At 40.1% G+C, this 24,898-nt stretch overlaps 3 protein-coding genes across 3 annotated transcripts in view; all 3 read left to right on the top strand.

The window, feature by feature from the left end:
• The window catches only part of LOC116034141 (hemicentin-1-like), a 1,482,957-nt gene that overhangs the window by 636,488 nt on the left and 821,571 nt on the right, over positions 1–24,898 (top strand). The window lies entirely within an intron of this gene.
• Positions 1–24,898, top strand: part of LOC116034453 (Fc receptor-like protein 5) — a 245,863-nt gene that overhangs the window by 171,468 nt on the left and 49,497 nt on the right. The window lies entirely within an intron of this gene.
• Positions 9,295–24,898, top strand: part of LOC116036440 (zinc finger protein 773-like) — a 36,744-nt gene continuing 21,140 nt past the window's right edge. Inside the window, exons 1-6 of the mRNA XM_035993920.1 lie at positions 9,295–9,496; positions 12,729–12,891; positions 15,316–15,521; positions 15,918–16,032; positions 16,444–16,450; positions 17,754–17,761. Of these exons, the coding sequence (XP_035849813.1) occupies positions 12,799–12,891; positions 15,316–15,521; positions 15,918–16,032; positions 16,444–16,450; positions 17,754–17,761 (429 nt within the window). The 5' untranslated portion in view covers positions 9,295–9,496; positions 12,729–12,798. The remainder of the gene's footprint in view (positions 9,497–12,728; positions 12,892–15,315; positions 15,522–15,917; positions 16,033–16,443; positions 16,451–17,753; positions 17,762–24,898) is intronic.

Raw genomic sequence — 24,898 nt, 5'->3', positions numbered from 1 at the left:
AAGTAACAGAAGAGGACATTGAAGGCTGACTATCATCTTTTCTGCCAGCTGCTCCATGGTCTGTTCATCGTCCCCGTGTTTTGCTGTCAATGCACTCGACAAAGCGACACATATGTTGTCACTGCCCACGACTTGTTTAAAATGGTTCCACACCTCCGACTTTCCTCCAAACTTGCTCAAGGTATGGAGGAAATATTTATTCATAATTCAAATGAAAGTCCAAAGAGAAAACGAAGCAAGATCAAATTAAAAATATTATTATTTTTTAAATTTCCATGATCAAATTAAAAATATTATTTTTTTTAATTTTCCATTGGCTTTTCCATTTGGATTTAATATTTGGCTTTTGAATTCAATTAACATGGCTTTAATTTGGATTAATATTTGGCTTTTCGATTTCAATTTAACATTGGATTTTCATTTGGATTTAATATTGGCTTTTGAATTTACATTTAACATGGCTTTTCATTTGGACTTGACGCATGTCAATGTAAATGAGGAGGCGTGGCCCAAAGCTGGAACTAAAGGGGTGCAGAGGCCCCTTCTGACCAGAGGGGGAGCTGACTGCTGGGGGAGCTCACTGTTGAGGAGCATCTGTCTGCAGCTGGCCACCAGGCTGGCTTATCTCTTATTTCACATGATAGAAACTGATGATGTAGGCTAAACACAAACCACATTTCATGCACACAGTGAAGTTTTCATGTAGTTACTATAATTGGGCCGTGTTAGTGAGGACTAGATCAGGACTGGATTAAAGATGATTCTGGTTTCCAACTTTGCCCAGGGTGTCTGTTAAACACGGACGGAGACAACTTCTCTTTCTGATGTTTAATTTAACTAAGCAACAGTACAAACATGGGTGTGGTAGCTCGGCTACGTGTGTTTGTGTGTTGTCAGATCTTGAGGACACACACACACACAACACACACACACAAACACACACACACAATCTCAACCGGGTAGTCATCGTCCGAACTGCGACCTCTCCTTTTCTTTCTCTCACTTTTTCTCGGGTGGTGTGAGGTGCGTGTCCGCGCTATTCTCGACCGTACTCACAACAATCACTCCTGATTGACGGCCTTTTGTACAGCCTGTGTACTTTTCGTTCGTTTGATTGCGATTTTGAAACGATATCCAATGTGAAAAAATGGGTCATTTTAAACCTTGTTAATACAAAATTACAAAAATTCTTGTAAACTTAACTGCTGGCTGAAACAAGCCATCCTCTCGGTAAATCTATAGATGTATTAAGACCAAAACAGATGCACGTGGCTTCTGAATGTGCACGTGAATGATGCGATCGCTATGTTCACGTTCTTCACTCTTGATGATGATGCTGGTGGTAGCTGGTGTATTATTTTGCAACAGCATTGTTTCATTGCAAATGAGGCATACAAGACACTTATCAGTCCATTCATCATTAAAACTGAGGTTTTCCACATCAACTTTTCGCTCAGCCTGTTTGACAGTGACATTTTACCTGACAACAGACCTTTCTTTCTGCAAGCATTTTCCACCAATCAGGACACTGCCTACTACAACCATGTTTCCTAATCACAGACTTTAACCATCACTCCTCAGTGAACTGCCTCTAGTCTGAGATCATTTTCTAGTTAAAGAGCCAGTTATCATTAGGGAGTTTCCATGTTTTTTTAGGAGTTTGCTCACACTAATACATGTAAAAAAAATATAGCATTACTCAGTTAGAAAGTGAAAATATGAACAAGAATAGGCGTTTTAGGTATAATACATTTTATTTCTTTAATTGGAAGTCTGCCCCCGGAGTGTCTGCTTAGAAAAATTCTGTCCGTTGGGAAAATGTAGTTGATGAGCCCTGTCCTAGTGAACACAGGAGGATCTGCTCTAAGGGGGGAGTGAGTTAAGGCACAAGTTGTTTAGGCCTACTGGTTCTAGTGGAATGTATTGGCCACTGGCCCTAATGTTTGTAATGTAAGTATTGTTTTTAACTGTGAAATGACTGAAAGGTTACTAAACACTTTTTATATTCTGAATGTATAGTATACTTTTGTAATATTTGTCATGTCTGTCATGACAGCGATGGTGCTGTCTGTTTACCTTCTATGTTGCATCTTCAAAAGTGCAATAAAATGTGACACAGAATTTTAAACGGCACATTGTAATTTCTGCATCTTTTATCAAAGTATTTATTAGTAATACAATGGAAATTAGTAGAAATGTGAAAATTTGGTTAGCATGTTGATTCATGGTGTGTGCCCCTACATTTCTGGTTGCGCCCCTGTATCACTTTTTCTTTTTCTTTTAGTAAGGCAACTACAATATTAGGTCTGTTGAATGAATGTGAATTTGTGATGTTTAATGTTTACAGACCTAAGAGTGTTTTTGAGAACTTCATGTTTCTCAATCAGTGACAGCTCAAGAAGATGCATTAGCCATGAGTTTCATAATGCTGTAGCCTAGCTACACGCTTGTCTCCTAGCCCGTTTGCTTAAAAAACACACGACCATGGAGTACGCACAGACGTGGGCTGCGCAACACATGGATGTAGCTAGCTACAGCAATAATAACGGCGCAACATGGTGTTTTATCTTAATTCTGTAGACATGGTGAGAAAGCTCTGGTCCTAAACATCCAAGCTCGGGCCACATCAATCAGTTGTCAGGAAAGATAAAACGTCTCGCGCCGTGCTACTAACAAGCTAACGTTCGTCGGCTAGAATGGCCAAGTGTCTGAAGGTCTGGCCAGATCTGCGGACGAGGCTGAGAGCAATGTGGCTGAGGTTAGCACAACAAGCGGATCGGCGTGCGAGTCAGTCTAGCGCTAATGAAACGGGGGAGCTGGAAGACCCGCCTGCGGTTCCTGATCAGCTAGCAACGGAGAGAGGGTTGTCAATAAGACGATGACGGTGTTGGCGGTGCTCCACCTTTGGTAGGGTATGTTTGAAACGCAGCCAACAAGCTACGCACATTTGACGGTATCACCCAGATGTGCCGGTCACCAGGGTGAGAAAAAACTCCCATGAGACCAACTCTTTATTCCCGCTGCTATTAAGCAGCCTTTAGACGCATAAGCAGAATGGGATGAAACAATCACTGAAGCAATTGGCAGTTACACTGGCATATATACTACATTATATATTATGTTATCTAGCCAAGGTGGAACAAATTGTGACACCTCCATAATGCACTCGTTTTATTTTTTATCATCATATCCATATGACCTGAAAAAAGGTTCAGTCAAAAGATTTTTTTCACTTCAGTCCCTGGTTCATTACAACTTGCCTGAAAAATGTAGAATATTCGGAACTTATAAAGGTTATGAAGAGTACATTTGCTTTCCCATAATACCATATCTGCAACCGGCACATATTTTCCTTCATTTTGTCATAAAAAGTTAAAAAGATAGAACTAAATAAAGAGTTAAAATTTAGGGTGAGAGCAAGTCTAGGGTTTAAAGAAGTTGTTCACTAACTCTCTCTCTCTCTTTTTGTCTGTTGCTATAGAAACGGAGAGGAGGAGTGGGACCCAAATGTCACCACTGTCAACACTGTGACAAATCCTTCACAACATCTGGATATTTAAAGATTCATCAGAGAGTTCACACTGGAGAGAATCTACACAGCTGTGATCAATGTGGGGCAGCTTTCACACGACAGAGTTCCCTAAAAAACCATCAACGCCTTCACACTGGACAGAATCTTCACAGCTGTGATCAATGTGGGGTAGCTTTCACACAACAGTGTGACCTAAAAAGACATCAACACATTCACACTGGAGAGAAGCCGTACAGCTGTGATCAGTGTGGGGCAGCTTTCACACGACAGAGTGACCTAAAAAACCATCAACGCATTCACACTGGGGAGAATCTTCACAGCTGTGATCAATGTGGGGCAGCTTTCACACACCAGAGTAACCTAAAAATACATCAAATCATTCACACTGGAGTGAAGCCGTACAGCTGTGATCAATGTGGGAAAACTTTTTCTAATAGTAGTAAACTTAAAACCCATCAGCGCATTCACACTGGAGAGAAGCCGTACTGGTGTGAACAATGTGGGAAAACTTTTTCTAAGGGTGGTAACCTTAAAAAACACCAGCTCATTCACACTGCCTCGTTGTGAACATGTTTCAGAGCCATGCTGTTTCCTCCTGCTTCCTCCTCATGCCCTGATAGCTGTGTTGTTATATTCTAATCCAGTGTTTCCTCTATGTTGATTTGACCGCGGTGGCCCCCCACGGCAACATTTCTGCCCCCCATGGTATCAGAAATAGGGCTGCATGTTAGAGTGCATGTCGGAGAATAGCGCGGACAAGCGAGGATAACTAGCCAGTTGAGATTGTGTGTGTGTGTGTGTGGTGTGTGGTGTGTGTGTGTGGTGTGTGTGTGTGGTGTGTGTGTGTGTGTGTGTGTGTGTGTACGTCCTTGAGAACTGTAAGTCGTATTACTTATGTTGTCAGTTCATTTAAGCCTGGTCTTTCAAATTTAGATTAAGTTAACTGGTGATTTTCGGACCTGCCCCCACTGCTAAAAAAATCCTAAAGGAAACACTGTGATCTTCTCTCCACATTGAAGGCTGATCAATTAAAAAAAATCCCATCACTGTTTAGTAAGGTAATGTCAAATTGCTGAAATATTTAGTCTGTTGTCCCTTACGATGACCAAAAGAAGCAAACATTCATAACTGGGAAGCTTTAATCAGAACATGTCTGCTGCTTAAAAATGACTTGAACAGTTAATGTGTTTAAACTGCGTCTGTGCCGCCGCCATCTTGAGACAGACAGCTGATCTTAAAGACTCAGAAAAAGATTTCTGTACTGCTTTTGGATGTTCATGTACAAGAAATGCTAAACTAAGCAACATGGAATAACATTTCACAGATGGAAAAAATGTTTTACAATATTTAACTATTACGAACGTTGAATATAATATCACAAAAGGTAACGTTAATCCTTCTTCTAAAGGGATATTTCACTGCTGGAAAGATGAATATGTATTAAATTGGGTCATTTATGTTATAGGAATGTGAAACAATTTTAAAAGTTGGTGCCTTCTAGACCCAGAAAAACCAGAAAATATATTTTTGGCTTATGTGGACGAAAGACAACCACTCGTTTTGGGTAAAGACAGTCCCACCCCCTATGGGCCGGTTGAAAACATGCAGAACTAGCTGGCTGTAGTCCACAGACTCTGGGCAAAATGCCTCAGATGATGCTAAATGACCATTTTTGCATCATCAGAGGTAGGGCTGCAGGATTATGGCCAAAATGATAATCACGATTATTCTGATCAATATATTGATCATGATTATTTGTTGATTTAACCAAAACAAATGTTATTGTCACATAGGCTAATTATAACTGCTTTCACATCCATATTGTGCTACTTCCTTCTCTGTTGAAGGATATTATGAAGGAGCCATTTCAGTTGTTGTGCGACCACTTTCCAAACATGCGCGTTTGCCGTGAAAAGATACAGGCAGCGCAATATTCTGTTCACGTTAACGGCGCATGTTAAAATCTGGTGCCAATAGGGCACCGGTGCCCGGTATCTACCGGACGAAATAGCAACGCGGATTACGGTGCCACTTAAATGTCTCTGATGCTCCAAAACAGACGTTAGAGGCAACAGAAACATCGCTGCATGTCACGCTAGTAAACACTAATAACACGTTACACAGCAGCTAACGTTAGCCTACCGTTAGCTACAGTAAACACTAATAACACGTTACACAGCAGCTAACGTTAGCCTACCGTTAGCTATAGTAAACACTAATAAGTTACACAGCAGCTAACGTTAGCCTACCGTTAGCTACAGTAAACGCTAATAACAAGTTACACAGCAGCTAACGTTAGCCTACCGTTAGCTACAGTAAACACTAATAACACGTTACACAGCAGCTAACGTTAGCCTACCGTTAGCTACATTAAACACTAATAACACGTTACACAGCAGCTAACGTTAGCCTACCGTTAGCTATAGTAAACACTAATAACAAGTTACACAGCAGCTAACGTTAGCCTACCGTTAGCTTCAGTAAACACTAATAATACGTTACACAGCAGCTGACGTTAGCCTACCGTTAGCTACAGTAAACACTAAAAACACGTTACACAGCAGCTAACGTTAGCCTACCGTTAGCTACAGTAAACACTAATAACAAGTTACACAGCAGCTACAGTAGTAACTGGATACAACACGGCTAAAATGCTGACAGCTAAACGGTGTAGTGTGACTGTATTTCACTGTAGGATATCAACAGCGGGACGTACAACAGTCTGCCGCTAAAGCTATGAGCTAACAGACTCAAACTAGCTGTGGTCTGAAAAACAACACAGACGGGACTAAATGTTGCGTTTACAGGTAAACTGGTAAACCTCGTGACGACTTATGACCGACTGCTATCTGTTGTGGAGTTTTCCTCACGTTACTCTGTCCTCTGTGACTGTCTACATCTAAACTAAGCTGCGCGGTGCAGGGAACAACTCTGATTGGCTCATGGAGGCACATGATCAGAGAGGGGTTTACGGAGCGTTCTATGAACTGAATGGAGCATTTTAAATATCGCTCGATCACATGAATTTGATCGTGGGAAGCCAAAATCGTGATCGGGATTAAAATTCGATTAATTGTGCAGCCCTAATCAGAGGTTATTTTCCAGACCCACAATACAGAGATCTCTGGTCTCAGGGGGACATGAGGGAGGGAAGCACGGTCATTCAAAAATACTACCAGATTTCTTTTGATACAAAGCTTAATGCTAATCGGTGAAGTATCCCTTTAAGTTTAGGACAAAGATCGTATTTGGATTAAAATACTACCAAATAACACACATTCTTCTTCTTTGGATTAGGAAGACTAGTGGCTGCAATAGTGTATTGCTGCCCTCTACTGTTTGTTACTGACATTGTCTTAAATTATTAGTTTTTTATTATAAACTCCACAACTGCCTATACTCGTAACACTATAGTATAACAATATACAATATTTGTTCAACTTGGATCCCAAAATATATCCGATCCGTGACTCCAAACCGTGATCCTGACCCTGAGTCTTGTGATCCTTGCACCCCTAGCTGTTACCATCTTATCTTATCTTATTTGTGTAAGATTAACAAGTAAAGGAACAAATGGAAACTAGAAAATTTCTGAAAAAATTGCGTTGGTGAATGCCAGAATCTTTGTGACAACTGCGTAAGTGGGGTTTAACAACAAATTAGTTCTTAAGAACGTTTAGTGAACGAAGCCCATTGTTCTCATCTTTAGTAACATATTACATTTTTTTTTTACAGGAAGTCAGTCTAATTTTCATTTTAGGAATACATGTTTAAGGACTTTAGGATGCACAAACTATCAAAATGTTGCAGCAATGTTCAAATTCTTAATTTCTTCGGGCTGCTTTCACATTTGGGCATAGATGTGTCATGGCTGCTCTATAGGGCCATCTTATTTGTTTTAACCTTTGAACACATTTTTGACGCCCTTATATACTCCAAAACTCCCAAAAATTGGCGCAAAACCATAACGAGACTATACAGCGATTTGGTCCATGAGAGTTTAATAAGCACACCCTGATGCATGGAAGGCCATGCAAACATTCCTCTCATCATTACCGACATACTGGAAGTTGGCCATTTTTAATTGTATACTCTCCAGTTATTGTTGTTTTGTAGTTTACCATCATATTATCTTCCTTTGTGGATTTTCATTTAATAATCTTTGTCTGACATTTCTTATTCTCTGTTTGTATTTTCTGTGACTGAATGTGGTTTTAAATCTGTTGAGGTCTGTTCAGACTGAAAGTAAAGACACTGATGATGTAATACACAGTCAGAAAATAGAAAGCAAACAGCTGATTTATTTATTTATCTGACTTGTAGAATAACGTCAGTGATTGAATTGTTTTAAATGTTTTGGAATGTGGAACAATTAAATGCAATATTAAATAAAACAAGACCACATGCTGATTATTAGTGACTTGATTTGATGGATTTATTCTTCCTGTTGTGTCTGTGTTTAAACTCCTAATTAAAAGGTAAAGTTTCCATCCACTAAAAGTTCTGTTGTTGCTGCTGACAGACTCAGATTATTATTCTAAGAGTCTGACAACATTACCTACAGAGATAGAGCTTTTAGTTAAAGAGTAAGATCCTTTTAGTTTAACATGAAACAGCCCCGAAATCACCATCACCAAACCCACCAGACTCCATGTAAATAATCAGGACTTTTAGCGTGTATAGAGCCAGCATATTTCCACCAGACTCCATGTAAATAATCAGGACTTTTAGCGTGTATAGAGCCAGCATATTTCCACCAGACTCCATGTAAATAATCAGGACTTTTAGCGTGTATAGAGCCAGCATATTTCCACCAGACTCCATGTAAATAATCAGTACTTTTAGCGTGTATAGAGCCAGCATATTTCCACTAGACTCCATGTAAATAATCAGGACTTTTAGCGTGTATAGAGCCAGCATATTTCCACATATAAATGGGTGAATTAGGGGTTTATTTCAACCAAACCAGAGTGGTGATTGTTGGAACAGTGGAAAGATGAACCAAGACGGCTTTGATATATATTTTTTCTTTTTCTATCGACTATACATGAAGTGTGTTTAATAATCATTAAATTTCTATTTTATTTAAATGGAGTCTGGTGGAAACATACATTTAAATGCTTACATTATATTTAGTTATTTCTCTTTATACTTACAAATTGTTTAAATTATTTAAGCGCTGAACATTATTTAATACTCAAGTCAAGACACTAGTACTTACATACAGGGCCACGAACGGATCAGCCCCAGCATACATCCAGGACATGGTCAAACCATATACCTCAACCCGCCCACTTCTCTCTGCATCAGCCAAACTGCTGGCTGCCCCGTCACAGCGAGAGAGAACTAATCACTCAACGAAATCCCGACTTTTCACTGTCCTGGCTCCCAAATGGTGGAACGAGCTCCCCATCGACATCAGGATGGCCGAAAGCCTACACCTCTTCCACCGAAGGCTAAAAACACATCTCTTCCGACTACACCTTGGATAAAAAAAAATTCTTGAACCTGCACTTTCACGTCTCTTTATAGCTTTGCTTCTTTAAAGCTAATGTACTTGCTCTTACTACTTGTTGACTGGAGTTTGAACCTTCACAGTTGAAAGCACTTAATTGTTAGTGTCGGATAAAAGCGTCAGCTAAATGACATGTAATAATAATAATAATAATACTCAAGTAAAGTACAAGTACCTGGAGTTAAGTCCAGTACTTGAGTAAATGTCCTCAGTTCCAGTCCACCACTAACTGATTGATTAACTGAATGTGTATCTGTTGTTTCCCCTCCTGACCTCCGGGCGGCAGCGTTCTTTCATTTTAAACTTTTAATCTGAAAAACCCTGACTGGGAGGACACCGGAAGTCTGGTGTCTTCACTGTGATGTGTGTCTGGCGGCGGGATAGCTGTGTAGTTTGTTATTAGTGAGTTTTAAGAAGACAGAGCTCCAGGTAAACCCGCACACACTCAGGTAAACACTTTAATAACTGCTCTTTTACACGGCAGTCACAGAGAAGAGAAGACAGAGCTGCGCATGCGTTAGCGTCCCATTCGGCTGCTTAATGCTAACGGAGCTGAGCAGACGCTAGCTAGCTCTTTCATATGGCTCTTTGTGGTTTAGCTTCTTTAAAGCTAATGTACTTGCTCTTACTACTTGTTGTCTGGAGTTTGCACCTCCAGGGTTGAAAGCACTTCATTGGAAGTCTCTTTGGATAAAAGCGTCAGCTAAATGACATGTAATGTAATGTAATGTAGCAGGCTAGCTAGTAGTTGATATTCATGTTTTGTTGCATCGACCCTAACCACCTGAACCGGGACCCCCGTTTGTTTTGGAGGGAAACGGTCCTTTGTTAGTTGTTCTCTCTCTCTCTCTCTCTCTCTCTCTCTCTCTCTCTCTCTCTCTCTCTACCAAAGAGAAAAAGATAGAAAGTATTAGTATGTGTGTGTCTGTCAGCTGCTCCATTGTTGACCTTCTTCTAAAATATTAGAAAGCCAAGCCGTTCTAAATGTAGTGGAGCTTCATTATTTCTGAGAGCAGAAGTGTGGCCGAGTTTCCCTCTGATCAAACCAACAGAACGGAGCTGAACACAGATGATTATTACCGAGCTGTGGAGAGTCTCAGTAGCTTGGAACTTGTTAACCGGATCTATCTGGTTATTGATCAGTTCCCAGCGGCTAATTCCCTCCATACAGTTGGTTTGGAAAGTGTGTGTGTGTGTGTGTGTGTGTGTGTGTGATTGTGGTTACGGTAAACAGATGTTTAAAGTGAATGCTAATTGTGTTCCCTTCAACATGCTGCCTATTCCAGTGTTAGGGGCGTAATATGTCATCCATACACACATACACGGTCTATGTTCACGGTCAGACACGGTTGGTCTCAATGAAATACATACAAGAATCATTAGTGTTGTAGCTTTTGTGTTTGTGTTGTATCTTGTGTGTGTGTGTTGTATCTTGTGTGTCTGTGTTGTATCTTGTGTGTGTGTGTGTGTGTGTGTGTGTGTGTGTGTTGTATCTTGTGTGTGTGTGTTGTATCTTGTGTGTGTGTGTGTGTTGTATTTTGTGTGTGTGTGTTGTATCGTGTGTGTGTGTGTGTGTGTGTTGTATCTTGTGTGTGTCTGTGTTGTATCTTGTGTGTGTGTGTGTGTGTGTGTGTGTTGTATCTTGTGTGTGTGTGTGTGTTGTATCTTGTGTGTGTTGTATCTTGTGTGTGTTGTATCTTGTGTTTGTGTTGTATCTTGTGTGTGTGTTGTATCTTGTGTGTGTGTGTTGTATCTTGTGTGTGTGTTGTATCTGGTGTTTGTGTTGAACCGTCTGGGCCACCGTAGCAGTGTGAGGGGAAACGGCCCAAGTTGTGTTTGTTAACTCCAAAGTAGTATCATGTGTTTCTGCAGTAACAAGATGATATGTCAGAGTTTGTCTCAAAGAAAACTAAAAGTCACCGCCGATATGGAACCATTTCAGATTTGAAGCTGAGTGTGTGTTAAACCAAAGAGGTTACAGTAGGAGGCTCACTGCAGGTTAAAAAGTCCTGGCTTAGAGGCACATTACCACCACCATGTGGACTGGAGTCCTCACTCTCTCATTAGGTTATGTTATAGTTAGCCTGTATGCTAGTGGACATTAGAAAGGTAAACACTGCTCAGACACTTATTAGGTGACATGGTCACTCACTACAATGGACATTTTTTAGAGGCCCATTAACGATATAGAAGGTAAATCGAACTGGAATATTTCCGTAAGGGCCTTTTACATATTGACAACCGTTGATAATAACATGTATATGCCTGTTTATGGTGAAAATAAGCGATTTATTTCAAGATAGCATATTCACCCCATAGGGTTACACTGTAGAGTCATCTGACGTTGGTCTCCAATATGGCGCCCATGATTAGAGTTGGCCACACTCTCTATATAAAGGGCTCTAACTCAGCTGAGACAAGTGGGACACCTGGTGGTGAAACTCAGTATACCGGTTTGGTCCATTCTTTGTCTTCAGTGTTGACTATTATTACGTTATACCACAGTTTACCAAGTGTTCCCCACTGTAGATTTCTGTTCTTCTACTAAAGAATATTCTTTATTAATCCCACGTTGCATTTCTTTTGCACCAAACTACTTCCCCATTTTTCAACATAGAAACATAATTCAAACATCAAATTGTTCAGTGCAATTGGGACACGCTGGTCTTAATACAGAATTTTCATAATTTTTCTGAAATATTAAAAAATTCCGGACAAATTTCCCCATTCAAAATGTTCAAAACTGAAACATTTTCACAGTCAATAACTTTTGTATAGGATGTTATTGTCATGTATTCTCTGCTGTTTTTTGCTGTTACCAGATTATCTTATTTTGTTAAATTCACAAGTAAAAAAGTAAATATGCTCAGAGAAGAATACAAATATAAAGTATGCTTTAATGTGCTTTAGTGTTTGTGATATTTTAGAAGAAGGTGAACAATGTGAGCAGCTGACAGTGTTGGCTGTATCATTAAATGTCTTCTTCTGTTGTCGTGTTAAAGAGGAGTTGGAGCAGAGTGTCTGTTAAAACCTAGGCCACTGTTTTGAGGTAACTGTAATCTTACTGTAAGTTGACTCTCTGGAAAAGATGAATGTTTTTTAAATCTATGAATTGGATGAATCTCCTGCTGAGAAACAAGTTTCAGGCCTTCACATTTGTTGGGGGAACTAACCTGCACACGTATTACATATGGATCTGAAAGTTCTCATCCCTTAAACCAGATATTTAAGTCTGTAAACTGGGTGAACGGTTGAAAGTGAAGGCTAGTAAATGCTCTGTTTTTGGTCCACTTCCTGTGTCTGGGTCGGATCGCGTTCCCACCTGAACCGGGACCCCCGGGAGACAGGAAGACAGCTGTCTCCGAGATGACGTCATCTTTGGCCTTCTGTAGAAGTGGTGAACTTACAGCTTGCAGCACTTTAAGAAGATATAGTGTGGAGCTTTAGTTTGATATCTAGCGTCGGCAGAATCCCTTTTTATTGAGTTTCCTGTTAGTGAAATGCTCTGAGTGAATTTAAGCTGGGCTTAAACTCCTCTGAGTTGATGTTGGAGCTAGGAAGGAAATGGAACCGTTTCCCAGCCGCTGCTTTGAGTGTTCAGACTGTTGTTGTAGTTGTGTGTGGATGTGAGGAAAACCAGAGGAGACAGCAGCTCCTGAATATCTCTGCTGCTGTGATTAGTCCTGAACAGAATCCAGAGTGAGTCCAGCAGCCCCAGTGGAGCCCTGCTGGATTTCAGGACCAGAGAGGAATGGAGGAGGACAACCAGAACCAGGAGCAGCGGAGCAACGAGGTCCCCAGAAGACAAGCAGCAGACTGGGACTCTGATAGCAGCCATGTTCAGGTCAGTGTTCAGCAGAGAGGGCAAAAGTACTCACTTCCTGTACTCAAGTAGAAGTACTGATTTAACTTATTTACTCAAGTAAAAGTAACAAAATACAGGCTTGGAAATTTACTTGCAGTATAAAAGTAAAAGTAGCCTTGTGAATGACCTGGACCACCCAAATGTTACTAGAGAGCAAGCTGAGAAACTTGAGTGGACATGGAGAAAAGGCTCTTTATATGGCAATGGCTACATTTTAAATGGATGTCTGCCAATAGGCCTAAAACATCACATATATGATTATTGTGACAGAGACTGGGACTCCAGCTTAATAAGATTCTGACTGAGTAGCAAGATATGAATTCAGTTGTGATTCTGTGAGAATTCACAGATCCAGTTTCTCTTTTTTAATCTTCCCCTTAACATTTAAAGATAAGATAATACTTTATTGTCTGTTACACAAGGGTTACAGAAGATGTTCTTTGACAAGGCTCCAGTCACAAAGAGACATTGACCCAGACATATAAAAACCAGACATGGGGGTGTTGAGGTATCAGCTGACTGGTGATCATTTGGTGCTGTTCAGTATGACTATGGCAGAGGGGATGAAGGATTTCTTGGAGATGTTTTAGTCCAGATAAAGAGCTGTTTTCCTCAACATCCCGACCAACAAAATGTGAAAGATGACATACAGTAGAAGAGTAAAACTTCACGGTAAAACACGCAAACGCTGAGCCATGTCAGGAGTCGCTCACACAGAGTAGCACCCCCACACAAACACATGTATGTGTGTGTGCTCAAACATGGCTTCTGGAAAGAAAATAAAGGATCAAATATGAATTACTAAACAGACATTAATTAAGAAGTTCCCCATACTTTTAGAGTTACAACTAACAACCACTAGATGGCAGCAGTGTATAAGAAATGAACTGACAGCTAGTACATCTTTGAACATGGAGTGCTAATAATAATAAATGTAATATGTCAGGCTCACAATTTGTACAATTGAAGTGCTATGAAAGTTGGAGAAATTACAAATTCAATGTGCATTTTATTCAAAAAATATTTATTGATATGCAAATAGGCAATAGACATCCAGCAAGTGATGTATGTCCTCAAATCTGTAGATGTGCATGGATTTGTCCTGACTCAGCAGAGCCCAGTCCATATCAGGTCTAATGTCTGCCTTGTGGTCCTTCTCTAGACCTGCAGGGGGGTTGGTACTATCATTCAGCTAGTACTTGATATTAAATCCACTGTTGGTCTGGGTGTGGATTTTGTTTTAAGTTAAAGGCAGGCGGACTTGTTTATTCGTGTTTGGCAATTAATAACTCAGGTAAATATTGTACCTGACTTATTTTGCAGCTTTTGGGGGGATTTTTTATCAGGGATTTGATACAGGTTTTGTCCCTTTGTTTGTCTGTCGTTGTGCATACAGCCATATCGGTATAGTTAAAGGTAAACAACTGCATATTACTGTACATGTAGTCTGACATTGCCAGACCTATCTCCACAGCACTGCAGAGTAAGGTCTGGCTCCTCCACACAGACATTCTGGGATAGGAGAAAAAACTCTCTGGCTTGTTTGCATTTCTTTAAACCAATCACAATAGTCTTGGGCGGCGCTAAGCTCTGGACGCAACGACTTTGGCTCTGCTAAATAGTCTCAGGAAGGAACTTGTTTAGGTGGGTGTTTTCACCCAGATAGAAGAGCGCACAGCACCATCTGCATGTTGACAGAGAGCAGACACACACACACACACACACACACACACACACACACACACACAGAGGTGCGGACTGAGCAAAGTTACTCTAGGATAAATAGCTTTGAAAATATTTTTACAACTGAAATAAATGTTTTTGTTATTACAAAGGTAAAGTAGTGAAAAAAGGTACCGTTGGGTACCGGAACCAAATTTCAGATATTGGTACCGGCACTGGTAAAAATGTGAACGGTACCCAACCTTAGCTACATGTAATATAAAATGAAGTTAACTGTTGACACAATACGGTAAAGTGAGCTATTTAAATTAGCTGCATACATGGCTAAACGTCATTAGCTCTTACAAGTCTATGACCCTGTGTAACATTACTTCGTCCGCAGCAATCCGGCCACAATCAATCCCAAAACATCCCAAAGCGATGGAACATCTGGAGATTTTCTTGTCGTTGATTGAGGCTACTGTGCATGTAGCTTGTAGCTCCAGTTAATGACTTTTGTGGCTTACATTTTAGTAGTTATTTCAGTTTTAATGCAGGAGATACTTCACACTCTGAAGTCCTATGGATTGGTCACCTCATCAGCCCTTGCATTTTCTCCATTCAAACAGAACATTTTAATATAGTAAAACATTGTCAACTATAATTCACTCCCACCTCCCATTAGTTCTTCTAACCCTTGTATCATTATCTCTGCATGTTTCCCCCTTGGGTCTACCAAAGGAGCCCTCAGCAGATGTCAAGCTGGCGACCGGAGCAGGAAAGAAGGGCAAGAAGGCCGAGGAGGAGGAGCAGCCTGCAGCAGTGAAGGAGGAAGAGGAGGAGGAGGAGGAGGAGGAAGAGGAGGAGTATGTGGTGGAGAAGGTTTTGGACCGCAGAGTGGTGAAGGGAAGAGTAGAGTTTCTGCTGAAATGGAAGGGGTTCTCAGAGTAAGTATGAGTCTATAATATTAATACTTGGTGTTTTTGGTCCTGATATATATATATATATATATATGTGTGTGTGTGTATGTATATATATATGTATGTATATATATATGTATGTATATATATATGTGTGTGTATGTATATATATATGTATGTATATATATATGTATGTATATGTATGTATATATATATGTATGTATATATATGTATATATATATATATATGTATATATATATATATGTATGTATGTATGTATGTATGTATGTGTATATATATATAAATAATCTTACAAAATAGCAATAGAAAAAGGAATAATACGAATTAGCAATCAGAGTGAGAGTTTATTGCCTAAAAACAAAGCCTGAGGAGATTTTCTTCTGTCTGCACTCACCTTTCCAGTGAGGAGAACACATGGGAGCCTCAAGACAACCTGGACTGCCCCGACCTTATCACCGAGTACATGCAGAAACACAAGGAGAAGGAGGAGAAAAAGAAGGAGGGCAAGAGGAAAGTTGTCAATGAGACCTCGGGAGACTCAGAGGAGCGAGGGAGCAAGAGGAAGAAAAAGAAGAAGGAGGAGGTGAGTGAAGGAAAGAAGTTACTCCAGACTGAAGAGTTCCAGAAATCTATCTATCTATCTATCAATCTATCCATCTATCTATCTATTGTTGATGAACAGCGCTACTTAGCTTGGGGTCCCGGTCCGCTCCTACGATAGTGAAGCCGGGTAACAATGCCAATGTGTACCATTATCCTTAGTCTGAACAGTTGTTCCCTTGAATAAAGAAAGTTCAGGGGTGTGATTCTTCTGGATAGTTCCGGAAATCCGGCTTTTTTGACCTGAAAATGAAGCTCTCGTAAATCATGCAAATCCGTTTTTTTTTATTTTTTTTGGGGTGGGGGGGTGGGGTGTCGCAAGGCACAGGTCAGGGGTATTGGTAAACATAATGACCGGTCACTGCTGTCAACGTTTTTTGTGCCTCTGACTCATATCTTCATATCACTCCACAAGTGGTCCATTAATTTGTCACGATGTAACTTCATTCAAAGCAGAGCTCCACCAAAGAGCCTGCAATCGTTGCGGAAGGTTATTTGAATAAGAATTTTGGACGTGTGGGGGCGAACTATCTTCTTAGCTGAAGCCGACAACGGGACAATATTATTATTTTATGTTGGCAATGCAAGCTGAAGCGACGTAGCAGATGACGTTGAGAAGTTGCAGTGAGGAATATTTTAGGAGCACCATTTTCAGCAGTGCAGAGAGGTAGTGGCCCACACTAACTTAGTGTTGAGCCGGGAAACATGGCTAAAAGAGCTCTACAGCGAAAAGATGTGCTGGGCGAGCCGTCAGTCGGTCGAAGCTAACAGAAGCTAGCTGGCGTAAGCTGACAGCTAATGTCAAATAAATGTAGTGGAGGAAAACATGTAGAGTTGAGTGACAAAGCAACATCAAATGAAATACAAAAATGTAAAAGTTTAATTAAAAATTCAACTTAAGTAGCCTACAGTACAGTAACAAAAGTAACAGTGGAATCATCTTGATTGATCCAGCACCTGATCACTCGATGATTGTTCTTTTAAAATGCAACACATTGGTAAAGTTTAAACCAGTCAGGAAGACACGGACCTGCATAGTCGATAGTACTACTCATACAACTACGACTAATAATAAGAATTTAATCATTGTTATTATGATTTCTATTAATAGTAATGATCAATATTTGACAGACAAAAGATAATTATTTTTTTTAATTATTTTTACATTTATTCAGCACAGTGTTGCCAACACAATGAGAAAGGGGAGAAGGTGTATTAAATGTACAATAACTACTCCAAAGACCACTCAGTAACTGGTCAAGACAACAGGCAGACGACAAGGACCAGTAGACAGACCAGTGTCTTTTTCACCCCTAGTGGTAGTGACCACTGGTCCGAGCCAGGTAGGAGCTGGTCACCAGGAGCTGGTCCGGACTGTGGGGCAGGTCACACACACACTGACCTGCCTAGTCGATAGTACTACTCATACAACTACAACTAATAATAAGAATTGAATCATTGTTATTATGATTTCTATTAATAATAGTGATCAATAACATTGGATAGACAAACGATTATGGCTTCTCACATTAGGCGATTCTGCTAACAGTGAGAAACATGAAAAGTTGTATTAAAAATAAATACAAACAATCACTCCACAGATCTCTCAACTGGTCCAAACAACAGAACCGATCCCAGAGGAGGTGGTCAGGACCAGTCATTTTAGGGCCCTTTTAGTCCAGGCAAAGGAACTCATATTGGAGCCAAAAATAAAACTAATTGTAAAATAATTTTTTTCAGCATAGATCATTTCTATGAGGTGTCCAGAACAACATACTAAAAGTCCTAAGAAATCCTAGTTGAGGAAATATGGGGCTATTTTTTTCCTTTACTCCTATCAGAATACAACTTTATACAATGAAAGTATCCATGAAAAGTAAACATTTCTGTATTACAAGTTTCTTTGAAAATGAATTTGAATATGCAAATGAGCTATACACTAATTGAATATAGGCTACCCAAAATATACAATAGGCTTAATTTTTTCCTTTACTCCTACCACAATAAAACCTCACACAGTGAAAGTATACATGAAAATTAACATTTTGGTTTTACAAGTGTCCTTATTTGCGAACAACCCTTACCTAATGACATTCCCCCACAGATAACATCAGAAGAAAGTCAGAATTGCCCTCTTAGTCATTAGTAACGTGGTGAGATTACATTTTGCTACCTTGTCGTGGTGGGGAGGCTTGTGTGCCTCCGTGACCCTGAAGACTATACCGGTGGGGGTTATACCCCTGGCAGGTACTACCAAGCCAGGCAGTTTTCAGGTTAGAGGCCAGTATAAAAGCAGCATGGCCATCACCCATTGGCAGTAGGATGATTGGATGAAGATTGGGCTGATGTATTTGTCATACATATGAATGGTGTTTCTGCTTATGCAAATTAGGACATATTCAATAAGTGTGGAGCTCATGTGCATATTCAAATTCATTTCAAACTTGTGATACAACAAATGTTACTTTTCATGTATACTTTTACTATGTAAAGTTTTATTGTGGTAGGAGTAAAGGAAAAAAATAAGCCCATTAGGGTGTATTTGGGGCATATTCAATTAGTGTATACCTCATTTGCATATTCAAATTAATTTTCAAAGAAACTTGTAATACAAACATTTTTACTTTTCATGGGTACTTTCATTGTATAAAGTTTTATTCTGATAGGCGTTAAGGAAAAAAAATAGCCCCATTGGGGTGTATTGTTGTCTGGCCTTACTGGCACACATCTCGGATTGATGAGAATTTAACATATTTCCTCAACTAGGATTTCTTAGGACTTTTAGTATGTTGTTCTGGACACCTCATAGAAATGATCTAAGCCGCAAAAAATAATTTTACAATTAGTCTGTTGTAAAACGCTACTTTTCCTGGACTATTTGTGCCAGTAAGAAGCTGGTCATGACCGCTGTGCCACTGGTCGCGACCAGTGTCTTTAGCGCCCCTAGTGGTTGTGACCACTAGTCTGTGCCAGAGACCAGCTGGTCTGTGCCAGAGACCAGCTGGTCCTGACCACACAGATCTTCATAATCAATAATAATAATCATAATATATCTGATATAGTGTATTTTATAGACAAAAGATTAGGATCTCTGACATTTATCCAGCTAACAGTGCTGCCAAAACGACAGGAAAGGAGAGAAAATACTAAAGCCGCTTCACAGACTACAGGGCAGACCAGTGAGGAGCTGGTCGTGACCAGTGTCTTTAGCACCCCTAGTAGCAGTAACCACTGGTCCGTGCCACAGAGCAACTGGTCGCGACCACTGATGAGCTGGTCGCGACCAGTGTCTTTAGCGCCCCTAGTGGCAGTAACCACTGGACCCTGCCAGAGACCATGGTCCCGGGACAGACCACGGAATTGGTTACAACCCCTGCTGATGTTTCATGTAAAGCACTTTGAATTGCCTTGTTGCTGAAAGGTGCTGTAGAAATAAAGGTGCCTTGCCTTACAACCTCAGCCTGTCAGTTAGTCACCAGGGCACAGAAACCACTGTTGTGCCTGCTTACGAAGTGTAACGTCAACAGCACCGCGGCCGCTTTCAGCTCTCCATTAATAGGCTCGTTGGAGATGAGCCAGATCTGCGCAGAATCGATCACCGGTGGTCGCCGCCCAATGCATGCTGGGTAGATTTGTGTCCGACTTGATCCCAACTTGCTCTGACGTCATGCACACGTGGGCAACGATAACCTCACGAGATCAAGGTGGCCGCAGGTTTTAGAGCCAGGCGCCGCAGTTGCTCTCCACCGAGCTGATCTAACAGCTGATTAGTTCAGAATGGACTCAACATGATGACGTTTTATAACTTTTTATTGATTTTGATTTGGAGGGATTTTAACTGCTATTTGTCTGATATAAAGGCTTATTCTGTAGAACACATGTTGTGTGGCTGATATGTTATGTTTAAAAGTCAGAGAGACAAAATCTGTTCAGATTACGGATCATCTACTGTGTGTAATTTACTGGTCGCACATGTGCGACTGGATGTAAAATTCAGTCGCACACTCTAAAATTTTGCCTATATATATAGCCTAACTCGTTGAATGGTATGATTATGATGGTTTCAGAGCAGTGGTCAGTAAATGTATAATTTTAGGCTGCTTACACATTCATTACGCTGTTTCATTACAGCGTTACAGTTGTTTCACAGGGATTAAAGTTCTCCGTCACTATGACGGATTTCCGTCAATTTGAGTTTAGAAATGCCATATCTGAGATCGATCCAGATCCAATGAGGGAAAAATGTGGAGGTGGGGGGTGTCTATCACCTTTTCTTTTTCTTTTAGTAAGGCAACTATAAATATTAGGTCCGTTGAATGAATGTGAATTTTGTGATGCGTTTTTGGAACTTCCTGTGTCTCAATCAGTGACAGCTCAAGAAGATGCCATGAGTTTCGCAGTGCTGTAGCCTAGCTACACGCTTGTCTCCTTAGCCCGTTTGCTTAAAAAAACACAACCGTGGAGTATGCGCAGACGCGGGGTGCGCAACACATGGATGTAGCTAGGCTACAGCAATAATAATGGCGCAACATGGTGTTTTATCGCTCTGGTCCTAAACATCCAAGCTCGGGCGCAAATCAATCAGTTGTCAGGAAAGAAAACAAAACGTCTCGCGCCGTGCTACTATCAAGCTAACTTTAGCTCGTCGGTTAGAATCATAGGTTAGAATGGCCAAGTGTCTGAAGGTCTGGCCAGATCTGCGGACGAGGCTGAGAGCAATGTGGCTGAGGTTAGCACAACAAGCGGATCGGCGTGCGAGTCAGTCTAGCGCTAATGAAACGGGGGAGCTGGAAGACCCGCCTGCCGGTTCCTGATCAGCTAGCAACGGAGAGAGGGTTGTCAATAAGACGATGACGGTGTTGGCGGTGCTCCACCTTTGGTAGGGTATGTTTGAAACTCAGCCAACAAGCTAACGCACATTTGACGGTATCACCCAGATGTGCCGATCAACAGGGTGAGAGAAAAAAAACCTGAGACCAACTCTTTATTCCCGCTGCTATTAAGCAGCCTTTAGACACATAAGCAGAATGGGATGAAACAATCACTGAAGCAATTGGCATTTACATTGGCATATTATACTACATTATATATTATCTTATCTAGCCAAGGTTGAAGAAATTGTGGCACCTCCATAATGCACTCGTTTTTATTTTTTTTATCATCATATCATTCATATGACTTGGCCTGAAAAAAAGTTCAGTCAAAAGATTTTTTTTCACTTCAATCCCTGGTTTCATTACAACTTGCCTGAAAAATGTATAATATTTCGGAACTTATAAAGGTTATGAAGAGTACATTTGCTTCCATAATAAGATATCTGAAACCGGCACATATTTTCCATCATTTTGTCATAAATTAGAGTTAAAAAGATAGAACTAAATAAAGAGTTAAAATTTAGAGTGAGAGCAAGTCTAGGGTTTAAAGAAGGTTGTTTACTAACTCTCTCTCTCTCTCTCTTTTTGTCTGTTGCTATAGAAACGGAGAGGAGGAGTGGGACCCAAATGTCACCACTGTCAGCACTGTGACAAATCCTTCACAACATCAACATATTTAAAGATTCATCAGAGAGTTCACACTGGAGAGAATCTACACAGTTGTGATCAATGTGGGGCAGCTTTCACACTACAGAGTGACCTAAAAAAACATCATCGCATTCACACTCGAGAGAAGCCGTACAGCTGTGATCAGTGTGGGGCAGCTTTCATACGAAAGAGTCATCTAAAAGACCATCAACGCCTTCACACTGGACAGAATCTTCACAGCTGTGATCAATGTGGGGCAGCTTTCACACACAAAAGTAAACTAAAAATGCATCAACGCATTCACACTGGAGAGAAGCCATACAGCTGTGATCAATGTGGGGCAGCTTTCACACTACAGAGTACCCAAAAAAAACATCAACGCATTCACACTGGAGAGAAGCCGTACAGGTGTGAACAATGTGGGGAAACCTTTTCTCAGAGTAATCACCTTAAAACTCACCAGCGCATTCACACTGGAGAGAAGCCGTACAGCTGTGATCAATGTGGGAAAACTTTTTCTTATGGTAATAACCTTAAAACCCACCAGCGCATTCACACTGGAGAGAAGCCGTACAGCTGTGATCAATGTGGGAAAACTTTTTCTCATGGTAGTAACCTTAAATCCCACCAGCGCATTCACACGGTAGAGAAGCCGTACAGAAGTGAACAATGTGGGGAAACTTTTTCTCAGAGTGGTAGCCTTAAAAGACACCAGCTCATTCACACTGCCTCATTGTGAACATTTTTCAGAGCCAAGCTGTTTCCTCCTGCCTCCTCCTCATGCCCTGATAGGCTGAGTTGTTATATTCTGATCCCCTCACTGTTTACTAAGGTGATGTCAAATTGCTGAAATATTTAGTCTGTTGTCCCTTAAGACAAACAAAAGAAGCAAACATTCATAACTGGGAAGCTTTAATCAGAACATGTCTGCTGCTTAAAAAATGACTTGAACAGTTAATGTGTTTAAACTGCGTCTGTGCCGCCGCCATCTTGAGACAGACAGCTAATCTTAAAGACTCAGAAAAAGATTTTTGTACTGCTTTTGGATGTTCATGTGAAAGAAATGCTAAACTAAGCAACATGGAATAACATTTCACAGATGAAAAAGATGTTTTACAATATTTAACTATTACGAAAGCGTTGAATTTAATATCACAAAAGGTAACATTAATCCATCTTTTAAAGGGATATTTCACTGCTGGAAAGATGAATATGTATTAAATTGGGTCATTTATGTAGTAGAAATGTGAAAATGTTTTAGAAGTTGGTGCTTTCTAGACCGAGAAAAGCCAGAAAATGTATTTTTGGCTCATGTGGATGAAAGGCAACAACTCCCAGAATGCACTTGCTTCGCTTCCCTACGAGTCCACTCCCAAGCCACGCCTACCAGTTACAGACATAGACAGAGGCAGTCAAGTCAACTCAAATGAGTTTTATTGTCATTTCAACCATATACACGAAACGTTTCACCGTGGCTCAAGTGGTGTTTAAAATATAAAAAAACATATAAAAACGACATACGAAACAGGCTACATTTAGTGCACAAACATTATAGGCTCCGTACAGTTCAGCTAACGCATTGGTAGCGCTTGGTTGGATGTAGCTAAACATGAGTATAAACACATCCGTGAATTTGCATAGAATTGTCGGCATTCAACAGTCACAAATTCCACCAGCGGTGAGCAGTTAGTTGGATACCAGCAGTAACGACTATTTAAGTTTAGGGAAAAGATGTTTGTTGTAAGTGTTTGGATTAAAACACTACCAAAGAACACGCATTCTTCTTCTTTGGATTAGGAAGACTAGTGGCTGCAATAGTGTATTGCTGCCCTCTACTGTTTGTTACGACATTGTCTTGAATTATTTTTTATTCTAAAATCAACAACTGCCTATACTCGTAACACTCTAGTATAACAATATACAATATTTTTTCAACTTTGATCCAAAAATGTATCCGATCCGTGACTCCAAACCGTGATCCTGACCTTGAGTTTTGTGATCCTTGCACCCCTAGCTGTTACCATTTTATCTTATCTTATTTGTGTAAGATTAACTAAGTAAGTAAGTATTAAGTAAAGGAACAAATGGAAACTAGAAAATTTCTGAAAAAGTTGCGGTGGTGAATGCCAGAATCTTTGTGAAAACTGCGTAAGATGGGTTTAAAAACATATTAGTTCTTAAGGACGTTTAGTGAACGAGGCCCATTGTTCTCATCTTTAGAAACATATTACATATTTTTTATTTTTTTTACTTTTTTTGCCTGACAGGAAGTCAGTATACTTTTCAATTTATGAATACATGTTTAAGGACTTTAGGATGAACAGAAATTCAACATTTTGCAGCAATGTTTAAAATAGTAATTCTCCGAGCTGCTTTCTCATTTGAGCCTAGACTAGTGCTGCACAATATATCCTTTGTTTTTATCATCACAGTACCAACTAGCGCAATTTACACATCGCAGAGGCTGTGATTTTGTGCGCTAATTGTTATTCTGCGAACATGTTTAAGGACTTTAGGGAACTGTGCAGCCATGTTCAAACAAGTAACTTTAACAGTGTTTCCCACAGGTGGTGGTGGTGGAGCAGGATGTGAAGGCACGGTGCGTGATGGCTGGGTTCAGTAATCAACTAGTCAAACCAAGGTGAAAACAATGACTACATAACATCAGATTATTTAGAAAGAAAAAACTATTTACGTATTAAACAAATTAGACTAAAAGATGATACAGATACAAATGAAAATATTGCGACACTATGCAGCAAGACACACAATTTCAGGGTAGTTGTTAGGGCGACACGATATGAGGAAAATATGCGATATTCCCCAATGCTGAATATCACGATAATGATATTTCTTGCGATAAATAAACATTAAAATGTACTCAGTTCTGCCTTTCTGCTGCTTAGTATTCTGCTAAAATACAACAAATTGCTCGTTGAATTTAAAACAAATGAAAGGAAAGTGTAGCCATGGTGTGCTTTGTCAGTTACATTTCTTTGCCAAATGTTAACGGTTCAGCAGATAAAATACCCATAATACTATACTATACTCCATACAGAACATTACATGTTGTAATTAATCTCAACACTGTTTCCTTCTATCTCCTGTTAAATCACATAAGACTAGGGCTATCTAAAGTAAATTCTTGTTAATTTTGTTTGTTAGATGTAGAAATATTACTATTATTTAGACGTGTTATTCTCAGTATTAAAGTTCATATTATATTGTGCTGCTCATTGCTATGAGTTGTGTGTAGTCATG

This window comes from Sander lucioperca, chromosome 17 (assembly GCF_008315115.2).
Source record: "Sander lucioperca isolate FBNREF2018 chromosome 17, SLUC_FBN_1.2, whole genome shotgun sequence".
Classification (NCBI taxonomy): domain Eukaryota; kingdom Metazoa; phylum Chordata; class Actinopteri; order Perciformes; family Percidae; genus Sander; species Sander lucioperca.
The sequence above is the reverse complement of the archived record's forward strand: the minus strand, read 5'-3'. Positions and strand labels throughout refer to the sequence as shown.